Genomic DNA, 14,354 nt, shown 5'->3' on the forward strand with positions numbered 1-14,354 from the left:
GGTGAGGTGGTTGGGAGGAGCAGTCTGCTTCATGTGGAGGTGGAGGAACATCAGTGTGACAGGCACTGGGCGCTGTTCTCAAGGAGATGCTATATGTACTGTCTGTACTTATTTCCTTCTGGTTCTTTCCCAGGCCATACATCCCTGGTGCCATGCAGTGTAAGTCATTCAGCACTGTATTTAGGTGTGCTTTTTAACCAGTCCTGGTGACAGGGAAGTCATAGCCAGTTGGTGTACAAGCTACCTCTGAGAGGGAGGCCCTCATTAAGGTTGCCTGAGTATGGTGACAGTGCATAGGAAGAGGGTGCAGAATGGAAGGGCTAACTTGGATGGAGATGTGTTGAACTTTTTACTCTATATTTGAAAAATGGGTTCCTGGGCAAGTTCTTCATCACCTCTGGGAGGTTGTTCTCTGTCTGCAGAATGAGAGTGTTTTCAGGAGACCCCCAAACACCCTTTAAACTATGGGAAAAATTGAAAACCTGTTGTTTGAGCAGTCATCCATGGAGCTTCAGATTCTATATGTCCACAGATTCAACCAACGGAGGGTACAAAATATTCTTTAAAAATTAAGTCTATATTGGGAGCTGGAGAGATGGCTTAGCAGTTAAGAACACTGACTGTTCTTGCAGAAGACCTGGGTTCGAATCCCAGCAAACACATGGCAGCTAACAACTGTCTGAAACTCCAGTTCCAGGGCATCCGACAGCCTCTTATGCCCTCTGTGGGCATGGCACTACGTGGGTGCACTTACCTACGTGTAGTCAATACACGCATACACATAAAATAAAAACAATAATAAAAAAGTTAAGTCTGTATGTAAATAGACCTTTTCCCTTGTTTTTATTTCCCAAACAACATAATCACTATTTTCACAGCCTTTGAATTGAGATGCTTTGAAACACCCTAGAGAATGTGTATAGGTTATGCACAAATGGTGTCATTTTAAATGAGGCCTTTGAGTGCCCGTGATTACCAACAGATGACTAAGACAAAAGAGGCAAGGGGCTTGTGAGTGACTGAGCTCCACCTTCCGGAATCCCTACCCTACTGCTTCCCCAGCCTCAAGCACTGGCAGCTTAGGCAGCATACTAGTTTTTAAAGGTGGAGGGTGCTCGGAACCCTGCAGCCCTGCAGGAGTAGGGTGGGCCATGGTCAAACTCACCTCCTGCCCCTTGAGAGCATGGGGGTGCAGCAGGAACCCTAGCTCCTAGCAGTTCCTCAGGACCCAGATCAGGGTTTGAATGGCTTCGTTATTTCTTTGATCTGGATGACAAAAATGACCTTCTGCACCACTTTTCTGAACCAGAGCCACATCATAAGGGGCTGTTTACCATTAGAACAAGGGGTGGCCTTCAGTGCTTAGCCAGGGCTTCTGGAGGTTCCAGCAGTGGGATCTGGGCTTCTGTTTGATTTCGGTGGCAAGATTGTAACCGGCCATACGATGTCCTGTCCTGGTGCTCATAGTTAGGTTTCGTTTCTAGCTCGTGTGCTCTTTGTGTTGTTCTTGGCACAGGTTTCTTTTTGTTCCAGGTCTTAGACGCTTCAGCATTCAGGTGAGGTAGCCATCATTGCCCACATGACTTAGCAGCAGAAAGAACTGTACCCCAGCCCTACTGCTCATATGTGTGGGCCTCAGCAAGGAACATCCACCTCACAGGTGGCAAGAGGAAATGGCAGAGGGCATGGCGCTGTTTATTCTTCACGTACTGTCCTGCAGTCTGTCTTCTTCATCTCCTTCAACCTGATACAGAGCACGCTGGCCAGAGAGCCACCACACATCCACACATCCACATATCCTCACATCTTTGTCCACTGCCTCTTACTCTGTGGGCACATTGAACTAACCTTTAGGAACTTGGGTTTTCTTTAAAATTTTGGAGCTTCGAGATTGGGCGACTTCAGGTGCTTTTTCACTTTTGTTCTGTGTCATGTGAAGGTCAACCAAGAGTGAGGAGTGACTGACTACCAGCCCTGCTCCTGCCTTGCATGGACAGTCAGACCTGGTATGCTGCACGGAAGGGACTACTTGTCTAGAGTGTAGGGGACTGGGGCTACAGTTGGCCAAGGACTGCTGGGTACCTCTGCCTTCAGACCTTCCTTGGTTGTTAATGTATGGTGACTTAGGTCTTGTCATATGAGAATAAGCTGGGAACAGTTAATTTTTGCATTACTAATACCACTGGGTGCCAGGGCTGTTCTCTTGTGCCAGAGTACCAGCGTGAGCAAAACAGAGCAAACCCCCTGCCTCAGAGCTGAGCAGCACAGGATATGTGGGAAGCGTTGAAGTCTGCTGTGGGAAAAAACCCAGCCTGGAAGCCCATGATGAGAGGGCGGGGAGCCAGGAGGCGTGAGCAGTGGCAGCAAAGGCCCTCCTGCAGATGCGCCTCAGCAACAGGGAGCAGCAGGGTGAGCAGTGAGGAATCGGGGCTGGCCTGGAACTCCCTATGTAGACCAGTCTGGCCTTGAACTCACAGAAATTTGCCTGTCTTTGTCTCCTGAGTGCCAGAATCAAAGGTGTGTGCCACCACACCTGGCCCACTGCAGGACTTTTAATAGTGCTTACAGGTGCCCTTCTTAGGGCTCAGTGGACTGAATACTTGATGTACGTACTTTCTAGTTCTCATACCTTCACTGAGAGCTAGGAATGATTATTTTATCAGCGAAGAGCCAGCAACTGGAACAATCTGAATATCAAGACCAAAAATCCACAGAGGAATGGCAGAGTGGGGGTCGCATCTTCCAAGATGAAAGGGAAGCTTAGGCACCTCATGCATCTAGATCTGAGGTTCTGGTGTCTCCTCTTGCCAAGGGGAGTCCTTTGCCAGAAAACAGGATGGCAAGTGAGGACCAGAGCTGCTTCCACTCCTTCCTGAGGACCCTGTTGGTACAGTTGAGTGTCTGATGCCCTAGGGTAGCTTCTTCAGCCTTCCTGAGCTCTCGCATTCTCTAGCACCTCTGACAAGAGCATGCCAGCTTGGAAGGTCTCTCTTGGGACTTACCCTATTTACTTAGTGCATTTTTCCTATAGATTTCTTGGGCACTTGGTGATGTTGAAAGCTATCTATGCATGACACAAGAAGCTTAGGAAAGCCTAGCATGTCTTAGGGTCTTCACTGGGTTGGATGGCCCCTTTCTGCCCAGTATCTGGAGTCACCTGTGAGATGTAGTCCACAGTCAGCTGTCAGGATTTATGAAATCCTCTCAAGGACTCAGAATTGGACCAGGCTGAGATCAGGCTCATAGACAAGGTAGAAATGGTATGGTTTTCCTACATCTACTATCATTTTAAGATTTCTGTTACTGGGGGCTGGAGAGATGGCTCAGAGATTCAGAGCACATATTACTCTTGTAGTGGACCTGGATTTGGTTCTCAGCACTCACAACCCCCTGTAATGCTGGCTCCAGGGAATCTGACATCTTCTATTGGTCTCTGCACTCACATGCACCCTCCCCCCATACACATATACACATAACTAAAAATAAAATAGTTTCTGCTACTAATAAAAATAACAATAGGATGATTCATGGCTTCCAGCCAGAAGACTGTCTTGCTCTTACTATGGGTCCTTCTTTGTGCATTGGTTCTTAGCATGGCAACAGCCGGAGAATTGGCCCTAGAATTCCTTCACAAGCTCTTTTTGGCCACATTTCAGTTTAAATTAGAAAACTCAAAGAATATTTTTACAACTCATTCTCATGTTGCCTTTTCTTTTTAAGTTGTTGGGACATTTAATTTAGATTTAGGGGTAAGTCATGCTTCAGACTTTATGGAAGCTGTAAATATCATAGTGGTATAGCCTCTGCCCCTGTAATGAGCAGACACCTGCCCTTGGCTGTGCGAGCCAGTGATCTGTGTTCTGGCTGCCTGCCCAGCGCAGGGACTGGACTAACAACCATCCAGTGCTCTGTTACGTTGTGTGGGTGTGTCTCTATGATTTCATAGAGCAGAATCCTCCCATCGTGCCCGTCTCCTTACACTGTATGGATCAGGAGGAAGTGTACCAGGTCTCTATCACTGAGTTTCTTGCAACAGAGCATCTTGAAGAGATGCCAGATAGAACTGGTGTTTACACAGGGCCTATAAAGATGCTCGTGCAAGCACTGCCCTTAGCTCTTTGGTCAACTTCCACACAGAACTGTGTTCCCCCATTCCACGATTTATAGTTGGGAAGTTGAAGATCATGGTAAACTCACTGGTTGTTAGAGCCTGAGCTCGAGCTATGGACTGATGTGGGAGATTTTTCAAGGGCATTTCTTTTACACAACCCTAGTAATTCTGCACAAGGGTTGCATTGTACACCTTTGAACTCATGGAGATGCCATTTGCATGTGGCTTACTGTCTGATTTGCACAAAGTTGGATGTAGCATGTGTTTTCAGTCTATTTGTATCTGAAACCTGGCTTAGGATCACTTACTATGTGACTCCTTCTGGGCAGGGCCATCAAAGGAACCTCAAGTGTATATGCTCCTGCCTGTGTAGGTGAGTGGTGTCCGACAGCAGGTGCACCTGGGCTCTAGAGCCTGGATTCTAGGCCTGCCTTCCTCCTACTCCTAATAGCTGATTGACCTTGAGCAAGTTATTTACTCTCTTAGAACTTCTGCTCTTCCTAAGCAAGCAGTAACATCAAGGTCAACAGTTCTATCAGACTGTGAAGATTAGACAAATTGTGGCATCTTGCTGTCCTGTACTGGTGCTCAGTCATCAGCAGCTGTCGTTGGTGTCCCCACCTTAAACCATCTCCACACCTCAATGCAGCATCCATGCATGTCACCACTTGCCTTTTCTGTGAAGAACTGGTCTATTTACATCCTGTGTATATTATTTCTAGTCCTAACTCTTCCCTCCCCCAAGTCATCCTTTCAGATGCGGTTGGACTTTTCCACACTGTGCTGTACACCAGTGTTCCCCATCTCTATCCCCTATTCTCTGCATACCACCTCCAGAGCATATTTGACATGAGAAGGAAGCCCAGGCCAGGCATGTTCTCAGGGCTGTGTTCTCATGGCTGTGCAAGCTTTTGGCATGGCACTCCATACTTCTCAGGCCCATCCCACTCCTTCCAGAAAAGCCAGCAGCTGCTGAGTATGGCTTGGGTGTCCAGCTGTACCAGGGACTCTGAGGCATATGCTCAGGGAAATTCTCTCCAGAGCTGCTGCAGGAGCAGGCTCAGCCACCACCAGGCAGGCGATGGTGGCTTCTGTCTTGACTTCTAGGTATCTATACAGCATGGGTTTCCAGCCATCTGTAGCTCCTCTGCTGTGGAATGCCTGCAATTCTACACCCCAGAGAGTCCAGGAAGGTGGAGGAGGCCTGCAGGAGACATGTGCTGACTGTGAATTCCGGATTATTTCAGGAGGTTCTTGCTATGATGCACCCTGTGTGGCCAAGGCAATTAGAGCTGCCAGTCAGCAGATTGTGGCTCTGGAGTCTCTGAGTGCAGCCTCCGAGGCTCTAATTAATAACAGCAGCAGAGGGCCCAGCTCTTCCTGCCCACGTGGTTTTCCTGACATTCCATGCAAGTCAGCTCCCAGGTGCATGAGGCCCCCACAGACAGTCATCAGGCACCTGTGTTGCCTGAAGATGCTGTACTGTATTGGAAGGTCCCATTCCATCCCTGTACCATCCCTTTCCATTGAGCACCATCTTTAGATTTTAGCAGATCCTAGAATGTTAATAAGGCAGCAGGCTTACTAATGTGGTACTTAATTTAAGGACAGCTTGTTACCCTGAGTGCTCAACAAATGTTAGCTGTATGGTGGAAGTTCATTATTGTAGATGAACAGCTGATTCTTGCGGGATTGATGGGCTGAGCTGAGCTCCACTCAAAATAGGGACATTAATGAATCAAAGAGTGAAAAATTATAAAACTTCTACATAAAGGTGTGTGTGTGTGTGTGTGCATGCGTGTGTGTGTGTGTGTGTGTGTGTGTGTGTGTGTGTGTGGTGTGACCCCTACACAAGTAGGTGCACATGAAGCTGGGTGCTTAACATGTATGCAATCCTGGGTTCCAGCCTCAGCACCACAAACAAAGCAAAACAAATCAAGAAAGGCAGAAATGATTTTAATAGCTGAAGACGTTTGATTATATGAATCTTTTTCATTCACATTCACTCTGCAGAGGATATGTGGAACTCAGGGTCCTAGAGGGGTCTGCCCCTGTTTACTGTTGTTGCATTGTAAATTCATCCTTCTGTTTAAATAAGTGTGTGTATGCACTGTGGCAGGTGGTACCCCCTTTCCCTCATGGCTTATAGCCTATCTCCTGTTTTCCCTGCAGTGCTACACACACAGGGCCCAGTGGACGGCAGCCTTTATGCAAAGGTGAGGAAGAAGAGCTCCTCAGATCCTGGCATCCCTAGCAGTTCTCAGGGCATGCCAGCTACCAGCAGTCCAGACCACGGTGACCACACCCTGTCAGTCAGCAGCGACTCCGGTCACTCTACCGCCTCAGCCAGGACTGATAAAACAGAAGAGCGCCCAACCCCAGGAGTACACAGGGGCCTGAGCCCTCAGGAGAAGGCTGAATTGGATCAGCTGCTCAGTGGATTTGGCCTGGAAGATTCTGGGAGCTCCCACAAGGACATGACTGATGTACAGAGCAAGTACAGTGGGACGCGCCATGTGGTGCCAGCCCAGGTCCATGTGAATGGAGATGCTGCCCTAAAGGACCGGGAGACTGACATTCTGGATGATGAGATGCCTCACCATGACCTGCACAGCGTGGACAGCCTGGGCACGCTCTCCTCCTCTGAAGGGCCACAGTCAGCCCACCTGGGCCCCTTCATCTGCCACAAGAGCAGCCAGAACTCTCTCCTGTCTGACGGCTTTGGCAACAGTGTGGGTGACGATCCTCATAGTGCCCTTTCTCCGGACCTGGGCCTTGGTGTGGACTCTCTCTATGAGCGGGAGCGTGTGTGTGGAGGTCGTGAGCCAAAGCAGCCTCTGCTGAGGAAGCCCTCTGGGTCCACCCCCATGCAGGCCTATGGACAGAGCAGCTATTCCACTCAGACCTGGGTGCGACAGCAACAGATGGTGGCCGCTCACCAGTACAGCTTTGCCACAGATGGGGACACCAGGTTGGGTGGCCGCAGTGCAGTGGACAGTGCTGGCCTTGTCCAGCCCCAGCCTCAGCCCCGCATCCCAATCACTCCCACTCGTGGGACCAGCAGCAGAGTGGCTGTCCAGAGAGGTATCAGCAATGGGCCAAGTCCTGCTGACACACAGCAGCCATGTCCTGCTAAAGGACTCCAGCCCAGATTTCCAGATGACAAAGTCATGAATGGAGCCCATCTGGAGCTGAGCACCAGTCCCTCCCCAGGCTCCCCTACTTTGGATATTGACCAGTCCATCGAGCAACTTAACAGGCTGATCTTGGAGCTGGATCCCACCTTTGAGCCCATCCCCACGCACATGAACGCCCTGGGTGTCTTGGCCAATGGCCCGTTATGTCAAGATGGTATGGGAGGTGGGCTCCGGTCTGGTGGCAGGCTGGTTGACCCCACAGAGGTCCCTGGCAGGAGCCCTGGACGGCAAGGTGAGTGGATGGGATACTGATGTCAGGTAGGAAGTTAGCCAGCTGAGGGTTTAGATTAGATGAAACCCACAATGGAAGGTTTCTAATGTTATGTCCTGTGAGCTAGGATCCTAGTGGCACCTTGCCACTCTTGGAGCTTCATAGCAGATTTGGAGGGTGGAAAGATTGGGGTACAAAACTTGTCTGTATGGTTAACTGAGGGCAGGGATTGTACCCCCCGAAGGGAGGGACATGACCATGTCTTATTTCATACATTTATCACATCTGTTGGCAGGTTCAGCAGGCCATTTGAGAGCCCAGATGACCTTGATGTATGGTCTCTCTGCACCTGCCAGCTGTGTGATTCACCCATACATAAGTTCTCTGAGTCTCAGTTTTTTCATATGAAGAATATGCTTAGCAATGAAACCTTTCTCAGTTTAAGAATGTTCCTTCTGGAAGAGTGCCAGGCATCTGAAGAGGAATGGTTGGGCACTTGAGTCATTCTTGTGGGAACAGAGAGAGATCTGATGAAACAGTCGAGGTGTATAAACTGACCTATTTACAAATATATTGTCTAGTTACCGAGGCATTGTGTAGAGACTGTTCTTGGGTGGCAATAGTCAGAGGGATTCTTGCATTGGAGAGAAATTTGGTGCCGGAAGGCTGAGGGGGACATACTTGTGGGACAGAAGGTGGAGAGTATGGAAGGGCTCCAGAGAAGCTCACAGGAAGCAGATCCAGGTTCCTGGATGTTGAGAACTATTACCCAGAACCAAGGTCACAAGCCCAGGCCCAATGGGAGGGATAGGCCAGGTGTGAGGGCTATCTATGTGCATACCCTGAAGCATGTGGGTTGACCAACTACAGGAAGGAAGGTCTGTGTGTGCCTTTCTACTCTAAAACCAGGAGATAGGGAACCAGGGCAGGGCCTTCTTGCCTAGCTGCAAGGCCTGGGAAGGTTGGTGGCAGTGGACAGTGCCAGGTCTGTGGAGTGGTACCTGCCAGCTGCATCAATGTGATGGGCCTTGTTTTAAGATTAGGTTACTATCAGGTGCCCCCTGTGTTAGGGAGCCTGAAAGTCAAGGCGGCTTCAGAACTGGTGTCACTGCCTTTGAAAGAAGCTCAACAACCCCCAGGACACAGCACAGGGCAGGACATCTTGAGCAGGGGTCTGGAAGATGATAACCATGGGGACAAGGCTTGGTCTGAAATCTGCCCAGGAATATCCCTGGAGGAGACTGGCTTAGGTGAGGTATCTGTGCCAGGGTGATAAAGTGGTCATAGGAGGTGAAGGGTAGGATGGAGCCATGTTTGAGAGCATGCATCTACACGGCAGCAGCGGGCTCCTTTGAGGGACTGCCTCTGCCTCTATTAGTAGGATGAAAGCAATAATGCAAGAAAAAGGCCATCAGCATTTCCTCCTTCCTTCCCTGGGTGCTTTGCCATGCTCCTCAGTGACTCCATGAGCATCCCCTTAACCCATGTGCTAGTCATGCTGATAGCAGAAGCCACCATACGTGCTGGGCATTGCTCTGGGGTCCTGGCAAAATGACTCAATTCATCTTCTAAAGACCCTCGCTTCGGAGGCAGTCCCCACCTTACCGTCGTGTTTGTGGAGGCATCAGTTTGTGATGTCATCCTGACTTCATATGGACCCGTGGTAGGGACCTGTGGTCTTTGCCCTCTTTGGAAGAGTACAGCGTGGTTGAGGTCTGGCCCCCTCTCCTCCAGGCAGGAACTGGTCTTGCAGCGTGGATCCCAGACTATGTGAACTGTCAGCTGTCTGACATGCCATCAGTAAAGGACAGGGCTGCTGTGACTTTCTGTTCACGCCATCTGTGAACAGGTAGCTCTATCCTAGTGTCTGGTGATGGGAAGTAAGAAGGAAAGCCAGACCACAACACCTCTCCTGTGCTGGGGTCAGCAATGAGCAAAGGGCGTGATGCCTTAGCAGGCTGGAGTAGCCAGTAGCTGTGTGTCACAGCTGGGAGGTAGAAAGAGGGGAGCTGTCTCCCCAGTACAGTTCTCAGACTCTGTGATGTAGCTGCTAGTGCAACCCCAACCACAGTGACAGAAACATTAGTAATGACCAAGGATTCAATTCTGGCCAAAACTTGTAGACACATTAGCTTATTTAATTGAATGCTTTCAGTGAAACCTAAGTTTTCTCGGAGTTCAAGGCCAGCCTGGTCTACGTAGCAAGTTCCAGGCCAGCTGGGGCTACAGGGAAACCCTGACTCAAAAAGACCAAAAAAAATAGTTTGAATGGAAACAAAACACTTGACTTAGAGAATGTTTTTTAAAGCAGTTACTTGGAAAAATTAAATCAGAAATCTTTCTCTAGAATTAAAATCTTCCCTGAGATTTGGAAGATTTGGTGTCTGTGGACAAAGGACTCCAAGGCTCAGACGACTGTGTGCTTGAATCCCAGCACCCATATGGTAGATAACCCTCTGTAACTCCAGTTCCAGGGCACCCAACGCCCTCTCAGTCCTTATGAATCCCTGATTTCAGGTGCAGTAAAGTGGTGTACAGCCAGGGCTTGCAGAGGATTACTTTGTGGCTCCCACCTTCACACTGACTTATTAAATTACTAAAGAAATCCCTTACTTTAATAACAGAAAATTTTAATTTAATGGTAGATCATTCATTTCTTTTAATATAAAGTAATAGTCTTGAAATTAAAGGATTGTCTTATTTCAACAATAGACTAGTAAAATACATTGTATATTGCTTATAGACCATAAAAACTTAAAGAAGTACTTAATAGGCACTTTGGGCTATTTGTCAATCAGTCCTTTTAGAACTGTAATGATATCATAAAAACATACATAAACAATCTGGGTCATCTTGTAAGAATCTTTTTGAAATTCAGAAATGACCTTCTTTATGGATGCCTGCTGCAAATGAGATGCTGACCCTAAGTAGTGATATTGGACACAGGAGGGAGCCCAGCATCAGGACAGAGCTGAGCCAGGCACATCCTTCCTGCAAGCAGCTCTTCTTCTAAGACAAGTTTCCTGTTTTAGGTCAGCGCTCAGTTCCTACATGGAGCAGCCTGAGTCTTGCTTTTGGATCTTGTCTTGATAAAATCCCATCAAAAGAATGCTTATATCTGTACCCATTCCACCTTGGTGGGGAACATTCTTCCCTCTCAACCCCCCTTCTGGTAGGTAGAGAAAACACTAGAACACTGTTGATCTTAAAATGTGAAATTCAGGGGCTGGAGAGATGGTTCAGCAGTTAAGAGCACTGACTGTTCTTGTAGAAAACCACATGGCAGATAACAGCCCTCTGTAACTCCAGTTCCAGGGGACCCAGTGTCCTCTTCTGACCTTCATGGGCATTGCACAACACGGGTGCACTGACATACATGCAGACATTACACATACACATAAAATAAAAATAAACTTAAAAAAATTAAACTGTGAAATTCAGTGCACATATTCCCATCTCTGAAGTGGAAGTTTAACGCAATGAGCAATACAAAACAAAAATTCCTGACACGACTTGGGAAATTCAGAAAAGCACAGTGGTTTTGAGCCCGTGGAAGTTTGGGGATGACAGCAAGCCTGTGCTTTAAACATCCTCCAGGACCGCTGGTCCTTGCCTGTTTTCTTTGTCAGTTAGGCTGACAGGAAAGTGAAGGCTGCTGATCTGGGGTCCTCTGCTCGTGGCTCTCAGTTCCATTGTGATGAAAGAATGGGCTCAGTGAGGCTGAGAAGCTTCATGATATACTTAGGACATTACTGTGCATAAAGCTCAGCCCTGTTGTGGGTGTAGCATAACTGAATACTGTACACACACCTAAGAGTCTGGGCTGCAAAATTCTCAGAATGCTGTATCTTATCCATGAGCCCCTCCTCCCTGGCCCACCTTACCTCTTGGTCCTGGGTACCAACTTCTGCTTAGCTGTGGATTCAGGTTTACTATAGGATGCTGGGCTTTGGCATCCTCAGGTCAATAAAATCTCTCCCTTTCCAAATCATGTCTGGAATGCAAGAAAGACCACGGTGTGTGGTAGGGAGCCAAGAGCAGTACTGCCAGGGTTCCTCCTGGGGATTGCTGCATCCCGGCAGGGCTCTGTAGCCTAACTTCTCGCTAGCTCTGCAGGCACCCTCTGTGGGTCTGGTTATTCTGAAAAGAAACCAGTCTTGAAGGCTTAGCATGCCTGAGAATGCTAAGTGTTTCTGTCACACCAGCATAGTAGTAATGATGCTGCTGTGGCAGCAAAATGGTGGTGGAGGTGGGGATGGTGATGATGGTAAGCATAGTCATAGTTGTTTGGCTCTTACCATGTCTCCCAGGGGTTCATGTAGTAAGTACTTGTTCCCCAGAAGGTACCATTGAGACACAGTAAAAACTTAATAAAGGAGCCTACTGGGTCTTCAGGTGATTGGGGGTACACCTGTGAAGAAGGCAGTGGAACCCTGTCCCTTCTTTTTCTTTCCTTTGCTCTTTGGCTATGAGGTAGTGGTTTGATTTTGCCATACTGTCTCACCGTGATGACTGTGAAACCAAAACAATGGAGCCAGCCCTTTGTGAAAAATAAACCTTTTGCTCTCTAACTGGTTATTTCAGCTATTTATTGATGTATAGCTGACTAATGTGGCATTTTAATATTAATCAGAAACTTTTATTATGCTAGACTCACTTTTCTAGTAGTTTTTTCCTTTTTTTTCTGTAGATTCTGTGAGATTTCCTTTATAGAAATTCATGTCATTTGCATGAAGAGACAGTTGTATTTCTTCAGTTTCCATGAAATGGTGGTTGTAGTGATGATGATTGTAGTGGTGATAGTGACTGTGGTGGTAACGGTGATGGTGGTGGTGATGATGGTGACTATGGTGATGGTGATAGTGGTGATGGTTTGGGTTTGATGATGATGGTAACTATGGTGATGGTGGTGGTAATGGTGGTGATAGTAGTGATGATGATGTTGGTAGTGGTGGTGGTTAGTAGTGATCATTTTGACAATGAAGACAGTAAGAATTCATTCTGAGTACCGTCTCTGTCCTGATACTTTCTAGCCCACAGGATGTGGTAGACCTCCCGTTTTCAGTGTCCTTATTCTGCTGTAGTCACATCCTTTCACCAGAAGCCATTTTGAGGACAGCACCCTTGACTCCTTCTTTCTGTTTTCTGTCATGTGTTGAAAACTCGAGAGGTTATAAATAGCCTCTGGGCATGCAGCACTGCAGATCTCCCTCAGTCGCTTTGTTGGTTAGGCACTAAGGTGTGGTTTTTCATGGGATTTGTAAGGCAGCTCATGTGCACCTATTGGACAAGAGAGCAGCGGACCAGAGGTGAGGAGTCAGCCTGGGTGACTGAGTACTGTTTGTGCTGCTCAGTGCAGTGTTGTATCCATTGTAAAGTGGGGTTGAAGGCTGACAGTTTGTTTTGGGTATTTTGCTCCCTCAAAGCAGCACCACTTACCAATAAGAGCCACTCCCTCACCCTGGCATGATGCCCTCTGGCTATGGTATATGTGAGAGCCCCAGATACTGCTACACTGGTCAACCCCAGGCCCCTACTTCCCACCAGCTCTGCTTTAGCTTACACATAGTGGGTTTCTTGGATCACAGCCTTTAAGTGGCAGTAGTGGGCAAGAGGCAGGATTTCAGTTTATGATACCTGAGTAACCAGGGTAGTGACTCAACCTGTGAAACCCATCCTTCCAGGATTGGCAAAAAACTGGCTGCTTATTCCATACCTTGGGGGCTTCTTGCTTCATGTTGTTAGAATATTTCATTCTTGTTACATCAGTCTTAGTGCCAGGATGACAGGAACGTAGCAGATGCTTCCTCTTGCAGATAGCGTCTTGGCCTTCCTACCTGTGTTTTTAGCATTCCTTAGACGTGGGAGGAGTATGTGAAGCTCAGAATGCAGCTTGAGATACTGCCCTTGTGTGTTTGGATGGCAGGGGCCAGAGATACCCAGAAGAGACCTGAACACAATTCGGCGTGGCTAACACACCGGAGTAACCATCACCACTAGCAAGTCAAGGAAACTGGGGAGCCCTCCTTGGGAACCTTAGAGCCAGGTCTGGCTGGTGTAGGGCAGACAGATGCCTCAAGGGGTGTGGTATGTTGGGAGAGTTTAGCCTTGAACATCCAGTACCAGGCAGAGGCAGCAGGCACTGAGTCTAGAGAGAAAGGCAGGCCCCACCAGAGGCCTAGTCTTTGTCCAAGGAGCCCAGAGGGTGATTCATGGACCCTTGGGCAGACCAAGGCCGTGGTCTTATCTGCTTGATCACTGTCTTTTAAAAAAATTTTTTTTCTTTATTATTTTTTTGTGTATGAGTGTATTGCCTGCGTGTGTGTAAGTGCACCCATGTCATGCAATGCCTCTGGACATCAGAAGAGGGTGTCAGATCCCCTGGAATTGGAGTTACAGACAGTTGTTAGCTACCACATGGGTGCTGGGATTTGAAACCAGGACCTCTGCAAGAGCAGCCAGTGTTGTTAACCATTGAGTCATCTCTCCAGCCCCTTGATCACTGTCTTATTAATAGAGAAGCTGAATCTAACAGGGTGCATGTGTCGTGGGTGGGAGCTTTGTTATGGGTTTGTGGTCATGACCCAGAGACACTGGAAGGGTAAGATTGGTGCATGGGGACACCATGGGTTGTGTTTGCTTCCAGCTCTGTAGCAGAGTTTCAGGAGGGAGTGCTGGGCTGGGGCTGCATTTCAGTGGTGGAGCCATTGCTAGACATGCTCTGCCTAGGGTTTTACCCCAGGATTTTATCTCCGGCATAGGGCAGGGAGCTGCTAAGTCACATGCATTAAGAACATCCAAACTGCTGAGCAGCCACCACCACTGTGTGTTTCCA

The 14,354-nt window shown here is 48.1% G+C and overlaps 1 protein-coding gene across 5 annotated transcripts in view; it reads left to right on the plus strand.

Moving 5' to 3' along the window:
* Tns3 (tensin 3) overlaps positions 1-14,354 on the plus strand; it is a 257,511-nt gene that overhangs the window by 175,275 nt on the left and 67,882 nt on the right. For all 5 annotated transcript variants that reach the window (XM_008842184.2, XM_029567904.1, XM_029567903.1 and 2 more), the window contains one exon: positions 6,284-7,540. In XM_008842184.2, coding sequence (XP_008840406.1) covers positions 6,284-7,540 — 1,257 coding nt within the window. The remainder of the gene's footprint in view (positions 1-6,283; positions 7,541-14,354) is intronic.

Source organism: Nannospalax galili, unplaced genomic scaffold, assembly GCF_000622305.1.
Source record: "Nannospalax galili isolate Female #2095 unplaced genomic scaffold, S.galili_v1.0 scaffold321, whole genome shotgun sequence".
Lineage (NCBI taxonomy): Eukaryota > Metazoa > Chordata > Mammalia > Rodentia > Spalacidae > Nannospalax > Nannospalax galili.